The sequence below is a fragment of the Azolla caroliniana genome, unplaced genomic scaffold (assembly GCF_043228905.1).
Source record: "Azolla caroliniana isolate FFs.n. ecotype wild unplaced genomic scaffold, voAzoCaro1.0.p SCAF_14, whole genome shotgun sequence".
NCBI lineage: Eukaryota > Viridiplantae > Streptophyta > Polypodiopsida > Salviniales > Salviniaceae > Azolla > Azolla caroliniana.
Genome location: NW_028230449.1, coordinates 15,693,877 through 15,716,996, shown reverse-complemented (window position 1 = coordinate 15,716,996; position 23,120 = coordinate 15,693,877). Strand labels below are relative to the sequence as shown.

At 37.5% G+C, this 23,120-nt stretch overlaps 1 protein-coding gene across 5 annotated transcripts; it reads right to left on the bottom strand.

Moving 5' to 3' along the window:
- Positions 1-16,507: 16,507 nt before the first annotated feature.
- LOC147855584 (uncharacterized) lies at positions 16,508-22,060 on the bottom strand. Of its 5 annotated transcripts, XM_087330727.1 has the most exons (9): positions 21,944-22,024; positions 21,522-21,594; positions 19,350-19,473; positions 18,423-18,478; positions 18,172-18,293; positions 17,728-17,887; positions 17,336-17,646; positions 17,009-17,135; positions 16,508-16,813 (listed from the first exon to the last, which is right to left on the bottom strand). In XM_087330727.1, exons 3-9 carry the CDS (start codon positions 19,410-19,412, stop codon positions 16,711-16,713), a joined length of 942 nt encoding a protein of 313 aa, XP_087186853.1. In that variant the 5' UTR covers positions 19,413-19,473; positions 21,522-21,594; positions 21,944-22,024; the 3' UTR covers positions 16,508-16,710. The 5 variants fall into 5 exon arrangements, with proteins under 5 accessions (XP_087186853.1, XP_087186852.1, XP_087186854.1 ...); XM_087330726.1 differs by lacking the exon at positions 21,522-21,594 and having other exon boundaries at positions 21,944-22,060; XM_087330728.1 differs by lacking the exon at positions 21,944-22,024 and having other exon boundaries at positions 21,522-21,633.
- Positions 22,061-23,120: the final 1,060 nt, after the last annotated feature.

Genomic DNA, 23,120 nt, shown 5'->3' with positions numbered 1-23,120 from the left:
AATTTTGCCAGTTCTTTTCCACAACATGTACTAGGACCTAATAATGTGCTTCGTGCTAATGGACTTATCAAAGGGTCTTCAATAGATTTTTTGTTCAATTCTGGTATCTAACATAATTTCATCGATGATCATTTGGTTTAGATGTTGGGACTTCATACTTACAACTTATACATTTAGCAAATGGAGTGTTATACATTAATGACATGATTTATCAATTGCACTTTATATAGATACCAATATGGAAGAACGGGATTTTCATGTTAACTTATGAGTCTTAGATCCACTAATATAATACTTGGTTATCCATGGTTTTTTTATAAGAATTCCTCTTTATCATGTGATTGGGTGAAACATTCAATGTCATTTTATTAAATGATTCTCAAACACTTTATTCCATGTGTCAAACCCTTGTTTGTCACCACTATTTTGAGTGTATCTTTTTTCGACTCTTCTTGTTCTACAACATATTGTTGTGTCTCTGACCATGATCTCCAAATATATAATATATCAAGTGACAGGGATCGATTTAACATATTATGCACAACAAGTGCTTGATTCAGTCTTAAAGAATTTCAGGATGTTTTCCCTAAGGAACTACTAAAAGGATTACCCCCTAAATGTAATATTGATCATCATATCGATCTCATATCAAGTACTACACTTGTTAGTATTCCTCTTTATTGACTTGATCAATGTGAAGATGATGAGATTGGCTCATGGAACTTGGCCACAATGTATCAACTATCACTGATTGAATTAAGTCTTTGTCAGGAATAAGTATCCCTTGCCTCGATGATTTGATAGATCATTTGCAAGGAGATCATTCTGGTTATTGCCAGATTCATAATTTTGAAAATAAATCCAAAAACAACATTTTGTACGTGTGATGGCCACTAGGAGTTCCTAGTCATGCCTTTTGGTTTGACTAATGCTCTAGTAATATTCCAACAAGAAATGAATGATATGTTTCGAGACCAACTTAGACAATTTATCATTGTATTCTTGGATAATATTCTTATTTATAGCCATACCTTAGATGAACATGGTAAACATGTTCATTTTGTCTTCCAAACTTTACATGACAAACCATTTTCTACCAAGACATCGAAATGTGAGTTTTTCAAGAAATGGATTACTTATCTTAGACATTTGATCACTAAACAAGGTGTGAAAATCGATCCTCGCGAATTGACAAATTCAAACTTTGGCCTACTTTGAGTACCATGTTTGAAAGCAATGTTCATTTTTAAGTTTTGGGGGTTTCTTACACAAATCTATTCACAATTACTCCCAATTGATGTCATCATTGTCGTAACGTTATGCACTATTAGGATAATGACCGGCCACAACCGATTTCTCGTATGCGTATATAAAATCGGGTGCAAGAAAACGAGTAAGGTAATGCATAGACACAATATTTAACATGGAAAACCCGAAAGGGAAAAACAACGGGAGTCCTCAAACTCCGAACTAGATCACTAAAAGGGAGAGGGGGGGTACTCTCTCACAATTATAGAGGCAACTACCTTCTGTGTAACTATACAACCACTGTAATGATTCTCACTACTTACATAAAGTTTGTCCTAGTTGTATTTATACTCATACAACTTTCTGGCTATTTACATACATAACCCACAAGGAGGACATTTAGATAATTTACACATATGGTCTCCCGATTCCGGTTTCAATTTCAATTTCAATTTTCGGCCTTGACTGAATTACTCATTGACTCCATCTGATTCGACTCTCGCTCTTCCCATCGGGAGGGACATGTTTCCCAACATGCACATACATGTGAAATCTGAGAGAGACCACCGAAAACATGAACCTGAGAGGATGGAACATTTGGTGACTAAAAGGTTATAGTTTAAATTATGTCTTCCTATGCATTTCCCACATCACGACACCGTTTACAAACCTTTTAAAACACCAAACATTCAAATCTAAAATATCAATTTCTTGGGATGACTATCTAGATGAGTCACTCAGAACATTCAAAGAACGTGAGTGCCAATTTCCTTCACTTCTCTTACCAGATACATCTAAACCTAATGGATCATAAGGCATGATAGGTAGATCTTATTCAGGATTTTGATTTCACTACACGATATTGTAAAGGATCCATGAACACAATTGTTGATGCATTGAGTAGTATTCATGAAGTTAACATTCTTAGCTTCACTAAAATTAAATTTGATCTATATGAACACCTTCAAGAAAGCGCCTTGATGGTAGTTACTTTAGGAAATTTTGTGCTAGAATTGAATCTGTAATAATGCCATAAACACTTCATCCTAAAGGAACCTTTCATGTTTTTGCATAACTATGTGTGTGTGTGCTACTCGAGCGACATTAAGGAAGACATGATGCCGTGTGAAGATTCTTCGAACCCCCTTATAGATCTCCTTTCATATAATTAACAACTAAGTGTGAAACTGACAAAGCCTTGGGATTTGAGCCTATATAAAAAGGTTAGGTACCAGAATGAGGGTGGGGATCTTTATTATATTGGATAGAGACTTCGATAGTGTGACAAAGCTCCTTCTTCAAACCCAAAGGACGATCCATGTTTTTACTCAGTGGTATGGAACACCGATGGGGGAATCATATCCATCTCACCTTCATTAAGGGGTGATCGGGTGGACTAGCACCCTGTCTTCCTTATTCTTCTCCTTAATTCAACTTAATGTTAATTAAATTTCTTGCGATACTAATAACCAAGTGTGGAACCAAGGGAAGGGGAACAGCTCTAGAGCTTTAGGCCTAAATTCTAATGGCTTCCCTAATGTGAAAAAACTACAAAAGTCACTTTTGTTTAGTTCCTCTTTTTGGACCTTGATTCTTAGTGTCCCTTTTACCTAAGCCAGAGCTCACTCTCCCCTTTATCTCTCATACTTGTGAGTGAGTAGTGTTAAGTGTTATCAAGCCAAACCCTAATCACTCTTCCTTTTGTGTGTATTGTGATGGCCTCTTTTTAGTCAAAATCTGGTGAAGTCATTTCTCATAATCTCCTTTACTCAAGTGTATGTGTCTAACACTTAAGCCTTTGCAATGCATTAGATAACATTTTAATTAGCTTTGTCTTTGTGTGGTGAATGAGAGTTTGCAAGGTTGGGGTAAGTGAGGTTAAAGTCTCTAAAGTTATTGACAAGCACTTCCGCCTAATTCATCATCAATTGGGTATGTGACAATGTAGACCCCTCGACTTATGATACTAGTGTCAAGGTATAGCTTTGTAGGTACAAAGATGTGCACTTGGTGATAACACCTTGAGCTAACACAGATTTGTTAAAGCAACTCTCAAAGTTATTGGATTTTAGTCATTGATCATAATAATGTCTTAATGATTATTAGGGCTTCTCCCATCTTTGCCCTAATTATATCATGGGACACGTATACTTTTCTCTTTATCACATGGGAAATCATTGAGGTGATTGCTCTCTCCAAATTTGTCTTGTTATTTGCATTGTGTAGATTTGGTGTTGAGGTTTCTATTTTGTCTAGAAGATTCAATGTCACGGGGGTATCAAATAGCCACTTTTAAGAGCATCAAGTGTTGCATATTCATGAGAAAGTTAAGCAATGACAACCTCTCACAAGGAAAACCAAGGCCTTGTGAAATTCACTTTTTGGTATTTGTAGGATCATTTACAAGATCTACAAAATTGTTTTCTCTTCTCGAACTACATCTCAAGGATCATTCATACCAAAGAGGTTCATGGAGAGTGTTGGGAAAATAGAAACTAATAGTAATATAACTTTGATTCTAATCGAAAAAGATACTAATACACTCTATTGCCCCCTTCATACCTTACACCTTCCCCACCAAATAAACTTAGAACCCTTGTTCAATGATAAGACCATCAATTACCCATTGATCAAAAAATGTAATTGACTTACTAAATATTTCTCCCCTCATGTGCTGCATTGAATCATCAACAAGAAGATGGGAGAATGCTATAATGTTAATATTAATTGCAAATAATGAAATTTCTACTATGGCAGTTTTGGTGCATCACACATAATCAACCACTAATGGAATCGGTAGTAGTGAGTGAATTAAGAGTAATAATCTGGATATGTTACTAAAAGTGCTAACTTGAATACATGGAATTGATAATATAATATATTGAGTGAATCAATTGAATAAATGTGAATATATTACTCAAAGTGTTAACTTGTATACTTTAAGGTAAAAACCGAAAAAACTTTACATCCTTTACCTGGATTGAAAAAAGTTTCCATTGAGATTGTTTGTGCTTGTTTCATACATGTCTTGGTAGTGCCAACAATGTCACTATTTTTGAAGAATTGGGTTTACTAGGAAGTTTTCAATTACTTCCCTTTTGGTGATTCCTGGCAAAACCACCACTCATGTATGGAAATGTTGAAACAACTTCATTAATGTAGGAAGGAGTTATAACTTATAAGTAATGCAGCTACAGTATATCCGCCTCAGATGTAGATATAGTATTTCAAGGATCTATATTTAACATATTGTAGAAGAGAATTTTTCATCATCTGACCAACTAGATTGTTTTTCATCCCCCAATGTATTGCGGCACCACATGTCTTGTTCTTAGGTTCTACTTGTGGTATATTGTGCTTTGGAACGTGGGTAGTGGATAGCAATGGGCTTGGTTTCAGCTCAAACCGAACTGTACCGTTAAATCGTGGCTTAACGATTTATAGGCTCGAAGATAAATAAATAATTTGGTTTAGTTTCAAATATTACTAATCGTTTTGGTTTCAGTTTTTGTTTTGGTTCGTTTCGGTTTTGAATTTCATGGTTTAGCGGTTTATCAACTTCTCGGTTTCTGTTTATGTGATTATGTTTAAAGGTTTATAGACCTATAGGTTAAAAAATACGCCTAAATTTTCCCTAAAAGATCTAACTTTCAACTTTTAATTTTAAACCCTAATTTTAACTTATTAAATTTTATATGCATTATATGTAGAGTTTCCTTTTCATTTATGATAATCAAATATTATAAGTATAATGATCAAATTTATGATAAGAATGATAACCAAATTTATAATAAGTATGATGATAAAATTTATGATATGTATGATGAGCAAAGTTATGATGATTTTCTCACAGAGATTTATAATAAGTATGATTATCAATATCAATAAAAAATGGTTTGGTTTGGTTTGGTTTTTATTTATGATTAACCGGTTTTGTTTTGTTCTAAATTTTTCATAAACGGTTTGGTTTCTCCTATTTTTTAAACGGTTTGGTTTAAATGGCTTCATAAATTTTAAATAGTTTGGTTTGGTTTTTATTTTTTTATTTTTTATTTTTTAAGGAAGATACACCTTAGTATATTACTTGAAAAGTCTACATAAGAAAAACAGAAGCAAACATTTCATCTCACTTCTTTTTGTAAGATACAAAAGCTAGTACATCTAATGATATAGATGATGTCATATATGAACAAGTAGAACAATACTTACTATCCACTATCCAACATAAACGAAGGTATGGCATAATTCCACTTTGGACCAACAGTTGTCTCTGAAAATAATTGGAGTCCTTGCCATCGGTTCTTAAAGGCCACTTGTCATTGCCACAAAACATCATCTAAACCCTGCAGATCATCATATTGGCCATGAAGTGTGTGAACAAACAACATCCAGAATTCAATAAGCATAGTGTTGAGTTGTATATGGGCATTGTTAAAAACAGAATCACATCTCGCTTTCCATATTATCCAAAGAGCCAATGACGTAATTATACACCAAATGACCAGATTTTTAATTCTGAACCGTGAAATAGAAGAAGGAAACGAGGTGAGAGAGAGGTGTCCATAAGAAAAATGAAAAACATGAGAAGCATGCATACTTTCATACCTCATAACCTCTCCATGAAGGACACCCCACAATACTGCACCCCAAGAGAAGATTGGTCGAGAGTAGTGTTGTCTCAACAATAAAAACAACTTACTCCAAAATTTCTTGATCTTGGGACATAACCAAAACACATGCAAAATCGATTCAGTAGGTGCGCCACAATGCAATCCACAAGCATATTGTTGATGCTGTCTCAACCAATCACCAACAGAAAGAGCATAATGAATCACCAACCATCGAAAGCAAATGACTTTTTTCAGCAATTGCATGCTCCACAACCATTTCCAAAATTTTGCAAGTTGTAATTCCTGCACATTATTCTCAGACCAGTGCTTCATGGCAGCAGGACATCTATACTTTGATTGCAACAATAAATTTCCACCTAGCTTAACTGAATATTGGAAAAACTCCAAATGTTTACCATTTCCACCATAACTCGGCTTTTTCCATTGATAATCAGCCGGATCCCGGTCTAAATTTTGAAGAGGTTTTTTTTTAGAAACCCACAATGAGCAATACAACAAGCATTCTTGAAAGGGTGGATCCAAAGATCATTTTTTCCCCGATCTTGCAACTACTCGAATGGCCAAAGTGTTTGCGGACATCCACACGTCTGATGCAGAGTATACATGCCACAACCTACCCTCATCATCAACATTAAAATACATAGCATCACAGGTAGCATTAATTACTTTAGCTCCTAAAATAACTTTTAAAGGAGAAAAATAACCAAACCATATCTAATTACTTAAGGGAGACCATGAAGCCATAAATTGTCCCAATGCCACTTGCATATCATTACTCATAACATTGCCTCCTCGAATTGAATGCATTGATAAAGATTGTAACGGACGATTCATAACATGGCATCCTCATGAAAGAACATTACATGCAACTGATGCATCCAAAGCAGCCCAATTTAGCCTGGGATGGCTACCAAGAAAAAAACCTCTCGCATTAGAGAAGACAAAATTCCAGGTCAAAGGTTGTCTCAACAAATCATCCATTGTCAAAGGCATTTTTTGGACCAAAAATTTCTTAACAACAGCCCAACATGTGAGAATTCCATTAAAAAATCTATCTTCTTTTTTCTTTTTCTTTTTTTTCCAAAAAAAAAACTCCTTCCATTAGTTATAAAATTTTACAAATGAGACGATTATGTACAAATCCCTGAAGGGACGCAATAGTTCCATCTTATGTGGATGCCCACTAACTCAAGAAAGGGAGAGGAAGACCATTGTTGGATGAACGCTCCATATCTCTTGCAGTAACCTTGTTGGATGTGCGGTTTGTTGGAGAAGACTCACCTACATCGTTGTTTCCATAGAATCCAAAGAGTTATTGGGCTGACCAATTCCAACACCTCTTGAGATTTGTCATTAAGAGGAGTGGAGTGGGCATTGCCGTTGGAGGAGAAAAAGACCTCTTGTGCTTGTATCACCAAAGTCATCCCCTCCTCCTGATGCTCGTATCTGCCAATTGCGGCCTGACATGATAGCCAACATATATATTTCCCCACTTGATTGAGCCTTGCACCTAGCATAATTGCAACAAGCGGTCAACCCACCGCCATATTCGATGGGATGTTGGGCAATCCCACAGAGCGTGTCGTATTGATTCTACTACATGTGGGCACTCTACACAATTAGGAGAGCTAAGGTTCCCACGTTGCCATGCTCTCACCGGTAGGGACTTATGTATTAATAGCCATTGGAACATGGTAATTCGCCTCGTGTGTTATTGTTTCCAGATTTTCTACCAAAACTTGGTGATTATTATAGGAGGAACTTGAAATGTGTGCCAGACCTTCGCAGCAACCGACTCTCGGACAGTTTGAGCGGCTAGAATGTGGTGACCCAATCTAGTTGTGAATTGGAAGAAAGGGATGGGTTTGCTTCCTTGCCTCACGCCATGTCCATTGCAAAGGGTCCCAACTGACCTTACGTAGCCATGTGTTTTCATGAATACATATGTGCCAATTGGGTTGTACTTTGATCGGATCAGGATCTACTATCCATTTATGACCAGTATACATGAGTACTCGAATTGTGCTATTCTATGTTGGTGTCTCAGTGTCTCACAATTCAGAGCCTTCGAGTCTGTCTGGTGGTCCCCTACCTCTCAAGAACAGAAATCCCTCCACCTCGTGGCCTATCTATTTCTCCATTTTCGTCCTTTGAGTAGTAGATTCCCTAATCAGTAGAGCGTTAATGATTTCCGATCTCATAGTCCATCCGCCCCTGATTCCATTGAGTATGTTCGCCTGATCTTGTAGTGGCAGTGACATAAACCGTCGCCAACATTCTATACTTTTTCTTGGACCTTCTGCAATGTATCCCCATGACAACCCCTTACATGATCCCAGTAGTTGATTAGATTCATCCTTGATACATGGGTTCCATAGGAAACGTTGACTGAGCCACGCAGGTTCGGATCTCGGTTGATCACACTTGAGCCCTCAACAAATGTCACACCATGACTTCCACATGGATGCACTGAATCTATCCTCCAATTGGTGGGAGAAACTAGGTTTGAGATCCATGTTTAGAATCCATCCCGTTTGGGGGGCCCAATTGACCCCTTTTCGTGGCCTAAAGTAAGCGAAACGTAACCTCAGTAGCATTTTCCAACAGTCATTTCCTGGTTGGAGTCCTTGCACCACAAATTTGGCAAGTAAGGCTTTCGATTGTGAAAGGGGGTCGATAAGACCCAATCCCCCTCTCGACTTAGGCACTGTGAGTATAGGCCACGCCACCTTGGCGCGGGCTACATGGTCTTCCTTACCAGACCAAATGTAGTTGCGAGTCAGTCATTGAATCTAATGTATACTTTCCTTGGAGATTGTCCAGCATGATAGACTGTACCATGCTATTGCGAGTAGTACCTGATTTGCCACTATGATGCGACCCACTAGCGACAATTTTTTCGAGCTCCAATGTATCAACTTTTGTCGAATGGAATGGATAACGGGTGGAATCATAGTCTCCGACGGTATGTTGAAACCAATTTGGAAACCCAAATATTTGGTGCTCGCTCCTTGATTGATCCATTTGAAAGAGGGATGTGGGTGCCACGCCGGATGTGTTTCCTGAGAGAGCCATATTGCATAGGATTTGTGCCAATTGATCATGGTGTTGGATCTCTTGCAAAATATAGCTAGCCCACTTTCTAGCTTTTGGAGGTTTTCCAAGTCCCCTTGCAGGTAGACTGTTGTGTCATCTACAAATTCTATATCCAGGATGCTTTGGTAAGAATTGTTGGGAGACAGGTCCCTCCGGATGGGAAGGGAGAAGAACAGTGCCGACGAACAAACTCGGTCGAGGCCGAAATGGTATGAACCGGATGGGGAGTACCCGACTGCGGAGAGCCGGATGGTGTAGGCCCCGGTATGAACCGGATGGGGAGTACCCGACTGCGGAGAGCCGGATGGTGTAGGCCCGGTATGAACCGGATGGGGAGTACCCGACTGCAGAGAGCCGGATGGTGTAGGCCCGGTATGAACCGGATGGGGAGTACCCGATTGCGGAGAGCCGGATGGTGTAGGCCCGGTATGAACCGGATGGGGAGTACTCGACTGCGGAGAGCCGGATGGTGTAGGCCCGGTATGAACCAGATGGGGAGTACCCGACTACGGAGAGCCGGATGGTGCAGGCCCCGGTATGAACCGGATGGGGAGTACCCGACTGCGGAGAGCCGGATGGTGTAGGCCCGGTATGAACCGGATGGGGAGTACCCGACTGCGGAGAGCCGGATGGTGTAGGCCCGGTATGAACCGGATGGGGAGTACCCGACTGCGGAGAGCCGGATGGTGTAGGCCCGGTATGAACCGGATGGGGAGTACCCGACTACGGAGAGCCGGATGGTGCAGGCCCGGTATGAACCGGAGGAAGAGACATATTCGTAAATATGTTTCTGAGAGCCCATCGAGGCTACATTTGTAAATAGCCGAAAAGTCATATTAGTATAAATATGACTTAGGGCAAACTTTTAGTTGTTGTTGTTTTTGTTGTTGTTATTCTTCCTTGTTGGTGCAAGAAGAAGAGAGAGCGCGTAACTGTACAGAGAGAGAGAGAGAGACGAGGTCGTTGCCTCTGTTGTAACCGCCGCCTGTGGCGAAGATCTGAGAGCACGAGGTCGTTGCCTCAGTGAACTCACTGTTGTATATTACTACATAGTGACAGTTTGTAGCCTGTGGGCTGCCGTGGTTTTTTCCCTATTTTGGGGTTTTCCACGTAAACCTCCTGTGTACCATTTCTCCCTTTTGTGTCACGTTTCATTACCTGTTTTTCTGTGTATGAAAAGAATCTCGGTTGAGGCCGAGTGTCGGACATAAGGAACGTCGAGTTCTCCAACAAGAATGAGGTACGGGAAGACCACGTAGGTTGAGATGTCGCGAGTTGAGAAAGCAAGAGAGTGTTTCGGCATATAATAGAAATAAGGATGGAGCTAGTGGGCATCCTTGTCGTACAGATCGGGATATTCAGAAAAAGGGGACCCTTTCACCTGCCAGTGAAACGCAACTGTTGCCATTCCTATAAAGTCCTGCAATGCCTTTGATCCATGTATCTTGAAAGCCGAGTTTCCCCATCACACATTCTAGAAAGTTCCAACATACCCTGTCATATGCTTTCTCAAAATCTAGTAGCACCACCGCGACCTTGTTGTTGGTTCGCTTGGCAAGGGCTACTACTTCCCAGAATGAGAAGAGGTTGTCTAGGATGCTCCGATTTCTAACGAAACCTGTCTGGGACGGATGAATGAGTTGAGTAGTGGTGTTAAACGACGTGCCACAATTTTTGCGAGCAACTTATAGGCAGTATTGAGAAGAGTTATGGGCCGTCACTTGCTAATGTTGTTGGCATTCCCACCATTTTTAGGAATGAGATGTATCATCCCCTGTCCAAATTCCTCTGGCATGCTTCTAGAGGTGATGATCTCCTCATATGCCTGGAGGAGGTCTTCTTTAATAGTGTCCCAAAGACATGTGAAAAAGTCTAGAAAGTCTAGAAAAAGTCTAGAAAGTTATTTTTTTGGACTTTGCTAAATCGACTTGATCCAATCCCACACTGTTAGGGTGAGTCCAGGATCACTCATCCACCAATGGATCATAATTTCTTGTTATTGTTGTTGTTATTGTTGTTGTTGTTGTTGTTGTTGTTACCCTCTACTTTTTTCGCAAAAAGGGCTTCGATTCAAATCATTTTGTAGCCTAGGTTACCTTGTTCTTTTGTTTAACCATATTATCTTTCTCAAACTTGAAGATCTTATAGGCTTTTCTAGAAACTTGTTCCATGAAGGTTTAACAGTTTTTAATTTTAAGTAGATTATTGTTTCTACTTTATACTAATTGGTTCTTGTGGTTATGCTTTCTATATGCATATAAAATCACTTGTTCAAATTATTCTCTTGTTAACATTATGTTGCTCTTTTATTTAACTAAAATTTTCTTCTCAAAATTTGTAAATATCATCCATCTCTTAGTTTAGAACTTGAAGATTGCATCCACACATGTACAAATATGATTGCATTCAGATAACAATAGAAATCCACAAAGCAACAATAAATTCTCTTTTTTATGGGCTCTTCCCTCTATGGAAACAACAAGGTCAATATGTGATCCAATGTTATGAGCCCATTTCCAAAACCTACATGTTGGGTTTAATGATAACCAATTTTCTTTGCCCATATATTCAACTTTGAATCTAGGATTGAGCCATGTAGTTTCGCCAAGTCATGGTCACTCACGATTCTCTTATCAATGCTCCATGTCATGGGGCTCCATTTTTAATATTGGTACAACATGTTCTATCTAATTAGTAGGGAAACCTTCACATATAGCTCTATTAAATATGTGTGCTAGAAGTAGGTGCAAGGTTTTATGAGCATAAATAAAGCACTCATTTCCAATCTATCATGATCTTGGGCCTTCCAAATTATAACATATCAATAACATGTCTTACATATTTTGGATTATAAATAGTAGATTCATGTGGCCATGATTTGTTGTGGATTAAAAAAGTTAGATTCATGTGGGCATGAGCCATCGAGAAGATGGGGTTGCTTGGGATATCATATAGTATCTTTGCATATTCATGCCACACTTGAGGTGAGTTAGTTGTGTGGTAGGTTGCCTCTGATTAAGCGTGTTGCATGCTCTTTTACTTTCTTTCCCTAATAACAAGAAGTACACTTCTTCAAATTTAGTTAAATATGATTCCTTCTTATTCTTCACAAGGCATTGAAAAGTTATTCTTGCTTGCTTGTGTGTAGAAATCCCGTAAGTTAGTTCGTATTGTATTTATATCCTTGTATCACAACATTCCTCATCATTCCAATTTCCAACTATTTGTGCGATGCTACCACATATGGGTACCTTGTTGATTGTGTGGGAAAGGCATTTGTGGTTGCATAATGTAATGACTTTGGCAATCCTTGTGTTATTTCTTTTAGTGATGGAGAAAGGATCCAAATCTAGCATGCCATTGTATACTCCATTATATACTTCACAAATATACAATACAATCAAGAGTCTCCTAGAAAAATTTGTAATTAGCCAACTCACACTTGTTCTTAGCAAATACACCCTTTGTGCATTCTTCCTTCACCTAAAAGTGTCGATATGCATGAACTATTTTATCTTAGATGTAAAAGATGGACATCCCATAAATCAATGGAGTGGGATTTTATACAACATTGTGGTTCATTACCCCTAATTTTCCAATCAACCTTGCTATAAAGACAGATTACGTGACTTCTAGGTTAGACCAAACTCATTGCATTGACTCATATTTTCAATGATGAATCTTGTATCTCCCTTGGGTATTGAAATAACAAAACACCTCATCTAGGCCATTGTGACAAACCATTATATACCCAAATGCATGAGCATTTCCCAAGGCTAGAAAGTGTTTGCCATATGTATCTTGTTTATTCACTCATATCTTGAGCTTATTGCTTTAGGGTTTAGGGTTACTTCTTTTGCCATAACTTCTCCATACATGGCCTTGTGCCAAAGATACTTGTTTGATTATCCTTGGCACTTCTATTGAAGTCTCATAATATTGCTAAATCCCCCATAATAGGAAATCTTATGGTATCATCTTATAATGTAGAGACATGGTGATTTTTCGAGAGCTGCAAATCTCAAGTACACAAGTGGAAGATAGAAATTGCTATATATAACTCTATAAAATTCCCTCTTTTGATTTGTACCCACATATACTGCGCATCAACATCCTTATTGACAAAATTGGCTCTATCACAAAGCCCCTCTTTGCACATTACAACCATTACACCAAATCCTCTATTTAGCAATCGGCAATGGTTCGATATGAACCAAACCGAATCACGAAACCATGGCTTAATGGCTTAATGATTTAAACGGTTCAGGTTAGGTTTTTGTAAACGGTTCATGTTCGGTTCGGTTCAGTTCGGTTTGGGGATTTAATAATTTGGTTCGGTCTGAGCCTTTATCAATTTAACCCTTTTCAATTTAAATGGTTTGAAACCGTGGTTTAAATGGCTCAAACGGTTTTATGGTTTAGGATTGACACTTACATTTTTTCTTAAATTTTTTTTTTTAATATTTTAAGCCTAATTTCAATATTTTAAGAAAAATCTTTAAATTTTAAAATTTTAAAATTTGAAATATTGAAAATTTTAAAATTTTAAAATTTGACCTAACTTGAAAACTAAAACAAAACTGCAAAACCACGGTTTAATAGTTTAACGATTTAAATGTTTGAATGTCTCTAAAACCATTTAGTTTGAGCTTGAATTTTTTGTAACAGTTCAGTTTAAATGGTTTTGGTTAAACAGTTTCGTGGTTCATTCGGTTTGGTTTAAGTTTCATTTTTTTAAACAGTTCAATTTTAAACAGTTTGGGTTTGACATTCTCGAACCGAACCGAACCATTGCCCATTGTTACCTCTATTGCTTCATAGTATTCGTGGTTGGGGACAACTTACCAACTCCCATATATATCCTTGTACATCAAAGAATTTACGACCAATGCATTGATGGTCTCAATATCTTCAAAATACTTAGCAACTATCCTTAGATATCCATTACAATTCCATATAGTCATTAGTAAGGTCTCATAGGCCATACAACCTACTATGAATCTCTTCTCTATAATAATTGCCTTTCCATCATTGTAAACATACAATTTTGAATCTTTTCCTATGTCCATCAATCCTAGATTTTTTTTTTGCAATGTGCTATTTGAGTTAGAGTGAGATTGCCATGTAAATATATATTATCGCCCTTGAGATCCCTTCTATCGTATATGAAAGCCTTTTCTTTTCAAAGTTCGTCAAATATTTGATCAAGGCTTTAGTCATAACTCATCACTTCCCACCCTCTTCCTCCAATCTTTGTTTTAGGATTCCCTACTTCTTCATGTGGGCTTTCTTGTTCAACCCAACCAACATCTTATACACGTAATGAGAGAGAATAGAATACATGTTTTTTGTCTAAGAGGAGGCCAATTTTGATATACGAGACCAAATCCACAAATCATCTCTCTATGTGTAAATAATGTGCGTACATGTGTTCACCCGTGGGACAGATTTGAGAATGAAGGTACAACACATAGGAGGAGAACAATTAAGGCTTTATGGTGGCAATTATTGAACGAGCGTATTTCACTTAGGATTTCTTGCTCTTCATGTGTTCAACACTTAGTTGTCTAATGGTAAGAAGTGCTCTTGTTATTTTTATAGAATACATCATCTAGTAGAGAGCATTGCAATTCTTTGCAAAAAGAGTTACTTGTGACTTCTCAGTTATAATGTTGGCCTAGAAAGGAGAGATTGTGCTCTCAATTTAATCGATTGTTTCATATGGGGGTCAAAGAAGTGAGAGATATAGTTTAGGCTCTATCTCAAAGAATTTTGGAGTTTGTTGAAGCGCGATAATTATAACGCATCCCGCCCAATTATGGGTTTATCTGACAACAACTACAACATATTGCATTGATACAAGGTTCTTTTCATTTACAAACAAAAGAGCAACCATGAGTTAATTGGTGTTTATGAGGTCAAACGTCGTTTTTACAAGTGGCTACTAATCTCTTGTATCATTGTTCCGTTTAGTCTCTTTGATGGGTATCTCATCTAAGGTTGAAAGAATGGAAAATATATAACTCTAATCATGGGTGGTGGCAAATCTTAAAACGTAGTTGGCATTCTAATTTGTCACTTGTAGCGAAGGTCTTCATTTGGACAGTTTTTATTGGGGGTTTGCCTTTGGGATTAGCTCTAAAGCGACATGGACTAGCAACTGACTATTGCTTCCTTTGCACTATTCAATTGGAAAATGGTAGTCATCATTTTCATACAACGTCTGATTGTGTGTCAGATTTAGAGACATTTCTCAAATTTAGCAAGTTTTGTCACAATGCTATTTGACACCAAGATAGTGTGTGATTGCACATTCAGACAGGTCAACCCAAAATCAAAAGATGGAGATCATTGTCCTATTTTTGAGGTATCGAGGATTGCGTCATAATTGGGATATGCACAATACTTTTGTATTTGATGGTGTGCATGGAGTCAAAGCATTATCTACGAAAATTGAAGGGAATTCTAATCTGGCAGTTTTCTTTATTATAGTAAATGTGTGTGTGTGTGCGTGCACGTGTGTAAATTAAGAGATATGTATATAGTAATAAAGAGGTGAGGAATTTGGGTTTTGAGCCCAAGACATAGAGTCTTGGGCAAGCTAATTACAATCAATGAAGAATAAGAAAGAAATATATGTCTCGAGCAAGCTAATTACAATCAAAGAAGAATAAGAAAGAAATATAGATGATCAGACTACACCTCAAAAGTAATGTTGCAAATTTGATTTACATCATGAAAAGAGAGGGAAGTTCCCCTGAACACCCATGATCTTATTGGGGTTATTCAATGGAAAATACAACGGCCATTGAGTTTTTTAGAAAATAAAATAACTTTGGGGTCAATTGGAAGATACAATTGTAAATTACTCCACAATTTCCAAGCAAACAATGTTGCACAAATCATTTGTCCAATCCTAATATGGATTTTGATTGTATATTAGCAACCATAACAGATGAAACATTACACTTCAACATACAACCAATATACATGCACATCTAAATATGTGAAGTGCCCAAAGTTAATGATACTAAACATCAAATTGCTTCATTCATTTCTTGTTGGGTTTTATTCATGCAATCGATCCTTGTACACAATTGCTAAACCCTAAACCCTCAACCCTCCTAGCTAAATTTAAAATGTTGGGAACTATTTCCTTTTAAGCATAACATGTAAATAGTGTCCTAGAACAATTTCTTCAATTCAACACTACCTCATTACAAATGCCTTAAGTTGGTTCACACAGAGCAAGGTGAAAAAAATGAATGATGTGGCGAGAAGTGTGAAAGCTTATGCCCATTGCCTAGACAAGGTTAAAGTCTTAAAGATGGCACATATGTGAAGGTTCATATTGCGGAATTCCGAATGGTGAAAAAACATGGAAACTACCAAGGCTGAAACATCCTCTCTCACTAGTTGATGCAAAAACATGTCTTTTAATGCTTCTATTTCTCAACACATAACATCACTAGGAATTACACAATTCAAACATCTAGAAGACAATGAAGGTAATGACCACAATTTCACATAGAAACAGGAAATTTTGTACATCAATAATAACCATTTGACGACTTACAACTGTTTCCAGAACTCAACATACCTAGAGTTTGAATGCTCAAAACATACCATTCTCACATTTCAACAAGCAAGATCAATGGAGTAACATAAAGATGACCCAAATACAATTGTAAACCTATTGTGGTCTCTTTACATTTATATCACAGTATATACACTTTCAAACCTTCTTGAAAAACGAAGAGATTTTTCCACGGGAAGTATCTTTAGATGATGATCCTTTGCCAGACGATTTATTAGACACAAATCTGGCATGTGTTGACCTACAAACACATTCATACTCAGATCAGACACTAGGCGCATTTTCAAATTTTCCGAAAAATATAGGTGGTGTGAACTCTTGCCCTATAAGCTGTAGGTCCGAAGTTCAACTCCCACACCCACGCCCTCAATTGTCACAAATGGACACTGAGCACCAATTAAGAGCGAAAACAAAATTTAGGAGTTACATGTTGTACCTTTTACTGGTGGATTTAGATGATTCCATGGATCCATTTGTATCAACAATACTATTGATACTGGCAGTCTTTACGTTGATTTTATCCTCCGTTACTATGTCTTCGTCTTCCCAAACCACCCGAGTCACTGTATTCCTCATATAACCAACAGTAAATTATCAAAAACATGCTGGGAGTTACCTCATTTGTGTTTTGTATGTACTAGATCCTAACACATAATGTTAAGTACTGTTTTCAGAGGTTTACACTTTCCTGCATATAAAAAACTCTTGCTCTACACACTCAAACCTACCACACAGATGCGCGCATCATATTTAAATTTCTTACCTTCCTGGCCATAATCATCAATGCACGTATTCACAACTTTTCTTTTCTTCGATCCAGGCATACATATTTCAGCCTTCTTTGTCATTGTATTAGAGTTATCACTCTTGCTTTCGGAAACAATTAGGGTTGGAAGACTCGTTCCTAGAACATCTTGTTTAGCAAAACCTTCCAATTCTAATCGATTGGAGTGATCCACCATCATATCCATGCTTGAAGGCCTATCTCGCCCACTAGTACTTGATTCAGGAACTACTTTGCTACTTGTTCCAAGCCGTTTACGATCAATAGAAGCACAAGAAATCGCACTGAATCTGTAAAGAAAAAGCAGGATTTCTAAAACTTACAGAATAATACAAAGCATAGAAAAAAAGTAGGAGATTTTCTATTGCTACCGATTATCACGAAGGCAATTATCAACTTCAGGTGGCTGTTTGAATAGTTCCTCTGACTGAACATATTCAGCACTCCAAAGTTCAGCTGGGTCCTTAGGTATACACGGTTGCACGCTATAGACGTGAACAGACACATGACCATTGATCATATCTTTAGCTTCTGCTCAGATGTCAAATTTCTATAAAACATCACTATTCAAAGGTGCAAAAACTTTGATCCTACATATCTTATAGTCTTATCGTTAGAATATAATAATTATTGTAGAAATGGGATAGTTTAGATTCTGGAAAACTTTGGTCTATATCTTTTAGTCTATACCATGGTTTTTTTGAGAAATGTGATTCAATTTTTTGAACCCATGTAGCTTAGATTGAATGTTATAAAATATCACTATCCAAAGGTAAATAACATTGGCTACAGCTTATTGTCTATATTTTCCGCACCTTGTAGTCTAGTTTTTGGTACTAGCTGAATGGAGTAACAACTCCCCTTCTTGGACCATCCTGATACCGCATAGATAACTTCTAAACTGTCCCCATGTTGGTCAGAAATTATTTGAAGTAACCTACATATTTTTCATCATTATTGGCACATGAACTTGTTAAGAAAACTGTATTAGGTGGTTCATCCACACTCCACTAGCAATCGTAGTTTCTAAATATGACTTCCTATGTGTATGGAAGAGAGAATGCACCTCTTGGCTTCATTTGCGGTTATTGAGAACTTTCTGCTCAGCCATTTGTAAGATACCTACAACAAATAGGCTCATAAAATGTTGTTCATAAAACATCTAAATAAAAACTATTTTTCCAAATGCCACTAAGTTCTCTTTATTTCCCCAAATTCACATTCTACCCGTGAAAGAGGACAAATTGTTGATATAGTTTCTCAAATAGCAAATATAATATAATTTCTCGAGAGGGATTTGCCAAGGGCAGGAAATATTGAAAAATCAGGGGCATTTATAACAATAACGGAAAACTATGGGGTACTTCTCCACAACAATATATTATAAGTTTCGTAATTTGGCCTAAAAGCAATCCACTGCCATATTGTTTCAAAATAGAATATTGAAGTAAAAAGAAAATTTTGTGTGGATTATAAAGTTATTCTTATATTGTTTACCACAAATTCTTATCCATGGTTTTCCTGACAGTGACAATAATTTTATCATATTGTAACATAAACTTAATTGTCCATATAATATTTGTTTCACCTAAATGAGACAGCGTCAAGGTACTATCTTTTATTTGGTTCCTCTGATTCTACCTAAAAAGGTCAAAACGTTTGATAGAGTGTTGTTGACTTCAGGTAACCTGAAGGTAGGTTTTTGTTGATCTTGATTCAATATTCTACTACCAATAATGAGAACCTTTGGCATGTTACTCAATGACAAAAGTACGATCCCTATGTATCTCATTGCTCATATATATCATTCACTCAAGACTGTGATTAGGGAACAGAAAAAATTCCCAGCACAGCAAATTTAAATGAATTCAAATTCTTTATCCCAATTTTCTTGAAGTGTTGAACAAGTAACATTCACTGAGCCAGTAAATGAAATCATGAATAGTTCTTGAAACACATACTTTTTAAAGCAACCAGGCATATACTCTCTTACCACTTGTAAATTATCCAATACAAATGACATGATTTCGGTGATGTAGTCAATGTCTTCCACCATTTAGACAATCAAGTTAGTTTTCATAGCAGTGCTGCCTTTTTGGATTTAGGATTTCTGAATGCTGAAAAGAAGAAGACAAAATCCAGTTGTGGCATATTGAGTTAACAGTACAATCAATGACAAAATAAAGAGCATTTATATAGATCATTTTTACATGGAGATTGCATGCCCTAGACCATCAGATGCATAAAGAATGCTTTTCAGTGTCATGTGCAGAAGAAAAAACACATATTACGAAATATGTCTACCATAAATTAATTGCTTCATCATTGCAGAAGGGCAATAGTTCACAAAACATATATTTCAGCTTTAAATTAAAGTTTCTAAAATTTTGGGTATGCCTGCGTGTTTTGACAATAAAATTTAAAAAGCCTAATCTGGCTGCAAGATTGCCGAGGCACGTTCAAGCAATTGAAGAAATAGCATTCCTCACATCTTTGGTGAGAATTATGGTTCATAGGAGCATTCTGCAGTTACAGCTAGAGAAGACGGTGTGGGTGTTCTTGTAGTAGATGTATGAAGGTAAGTCATTTATCATGGTCTCTCTAGAGAATGGTGTTTTCTGCCAGACATACCATATCTGCAAGCAGATGCATACAGCGTACTGCCCACCCACACCAGAAAGAAGATAGGAATGTTCATTATGTTCCCTTTGAAACATATGTGGAGAAGATATTATATTTGGGTAAGAGAAAATGTATAACTGACATTTTAATCAAGGTCCTGAGGAGAATAAAGTCACAATGCAGGGTGGAATATTCATTTATGTGAACTTAGTCCAACTATGCAAAAGAACAAAGTAGCATGAGTAAAATAAAATGAATCAATGTGCTCAACTAAACCTGTTACAGATCCAGCTTAGCATGTTACAAGTGTTAAGGGATGAGAATGGTATGACAAGGAAATGTGTCGTGAATGAATTTTTCCTAAAGGTGAACCATGTACTAGAGGGCTCACCTACTTGTGCGACATCATAGGTATATGGTCAGGAAAGATTCATAAGAAAAATTAAAGTCTTAGGTAAATCATCTTTAGAGTTGATGGGGTTATCCAAGGAGCCACTGGACACATGATCAACATGATCAACCAATGAGGACATGGGCAAGGTGGTGAAAGCTCAAGGACATCAAGAAGTTTATGTAAGGCACAACACAAATAAGAGATCTGAGGTAATGGCCTTACCATATATATATATATACATTCATATACGGCACCAGGTTACCTCGACATCCTCTTAAAGCATCAGATTTGTACTTCCATATTAAAATTTCATACTTGCACCCTTCCACCACTGCCTCCACCAGTGCACCATCATTTGGCTCCAGGCTCCACCTCAGCCATCCGCTCCTTTAGTCTTGACTTCCTTAGTTCCATGTGACTTGTAGAGGGCTAGCCACCCATTGCACCTGTTCTTACCCCCCATCATTGTCTTTGATATGGGTACAGGAGTGAACTGAAAAAGGGGCCAGGATTGCTACCTAGTGCAGGCAGCTTGTGGGGTCCATGACTACCCTCCCTGAAAGGCTGTCTTATGCTAAATTCCTAAGTTCCTGTGTGAGCTGATTCAAATTTGGACACTGTTAGGAATGTTCAAATTGTAAACCAGCCAAAGTTCTTCCAAACCTAGACATGAGATTCTCGTGATTTTGAAAAGATCGCATTCCTTCTGTTATCAGTATTCAAAATTCCAAAATGCACAGTTTACCTGGGGTATTGGAACTTGGAGACCATTATTAGCCTTCGTCTTCCTAAAGGCCACAATCAAACCTCTGAAGTGCATGCTTCATGCCATTACAAGTTCCTTCAGTAAGAGTTGAAGATAATCGGATCTCCATTCTGCAGATAATTATTAATACTCTTGCGAGAATGCCCCTCCCAACATGTCAATGTACTCATGACTCTCCTCCATATAAAATACACAGAGATTGTCATAATGAACAGCCTTTCTTTACAGTGTTCCTTTTTATTTTTCGACGCCAGTTAATCCAGATCATATTTCAACACAAACCATAAGATGGTATCAAATTTCCTTCTTCATGAGACCAATTTTCGACCAAAAAAGGGTCTGAAATTTCAAAATTTCTGTCAGCTAGCCATGAAATCGTGCACCATTTCTTTTCTCTATTGATGTCACTTAATTGAGACATTTTTTCATTTATCTTCTTCATCCAAGCTTTTCAATCTGCTCATGTTTGACACAAAAGCCCATTCCATGTCATCCGCAAGAGATTTCTAAATGGGAAAGAAAAGAAAGGGGGGGAGGGGGAGAACATCTCAAACAGGCTAAAAGTCCATTACATGTTGCAAAAACAATCATCTGACATGTTCGCCCTACTCTGCACAGACCTTAATAGACACAGATTCAACAAAAGGATGTGAAATTTCACAATATTTGAACTGACATATGTAGAGATGCATGCATGGATGAATAGATTGCATAAATACATCATTTCCTGATTTAGTTGATGGCGATAATTACTAACTCAGGTCAAGATAAGCAGAGAGAGAAATTTAAGAGGCAGTGATTTTACCTGGTCTTTATGTTGATGGAAAACAGAGACCCCTTTCCTCCAAAAATAACAAAAACAGAGCAAAGCTTCCATTGACAATTACAGACATTTATCAAAAAAAATATACCCTTCACTAATAATGCCCTATTTATATTGATGGAAAACACAGACCCCTTTCCTCCAAAAATAACAAAAACAGAGCAAAGCTTCCATTGACAATTACAGACATTTATCAAAAAATATACCCTTCACCAATAATACCCTACCCTATATATACCCCCTGTTTCACCGGAAACTCAGAAGCATTAGCCTTCGCCGATGATCTTATCTTCGGAATTCCTGACTTCGTATCCACCTTCTCCCCTCATCATTATTCCGAGCAAAAAACTTTGGTCCGCATTTCCATACGTCCGATAGAACTCGCCATCCTCTTCTGTATTTTGTTGCCCTTATCACTCACTCACTCTCTTTCTCTTTTATGGCCTCTTCCGATCGCTCGCCTTTTGTGCTCCTGAATCATGTACTATCTCATTTCTTGTTGAAACATGGACATTTTTTCTTAAGGTTCTCGAATCGCATGGGAAGCAAGTAAAAAGATCCAAAAGATGCATAAACGCAAAAAAATTTGTATTCCATTTGGATGCAAGATATAGAAAAATGGTTCGGAATCCGGATGATGGGATGCAATACACTTGCTTCATGATGCATCATTAGATTCCTATGTAAATGTATCATGACATGGGAAAAATGTGGAGGCCCTGTGAGGATCACGATTCACACATTCTATTACACATGTTGCACCTAACTACACAACCATAATCTTTACCCAATGGGGAAACTACACACACTGATACATGTTAGTGCCCATCCCGTCATATGCCATCAGAACCATTGCTTCCATGCGGCTTAGCTTAGACACATTGTGATGTGAGATAGGGCATTGGGGCACAAGTGGTGAGATGTGGTTGATTGTGCACACTTTGCCCAAAACAAGTTTGAGAGTATGAGTATCACATTTTGATACAATGCTCTGCTTTTGATCATATTCAACTATGGTTTCCACACATCTTCGACCAAACCTAGTCATTACACGAATTCCTTTCACAATCACAAAGTGCACTCTCGATTGCACAATTCATTGGTAAAGTTCTTAAACATCAAGAGTTGCTACTCACTTTCACATGTATTACATGAAATT

Bases quoted from the DNA above. Each gene is read 5' to 3' on its own strand.
- LOC147855584 (XM_087330726.1), bottom strand. From the start codon at position 19,412: ATGGTGGAAGACATTGACTACATCACCGAAATCATGTCATTTGTATTG. The intron at 17,647-17,727 runs GTAGCAATAGAA...TTTTCTTTACAG, and splicing joins AATTGCCTTCGTGATAATCG to ATTCAGTGCGATTTCTTGTG. The intron at 16,814-17,008 runs GTACAACATGTA...ATGTGTTTGTAG, and splicing joins TCTAAATCCACCAGTAAAAG to GTCAACACATGCCAGATTTG.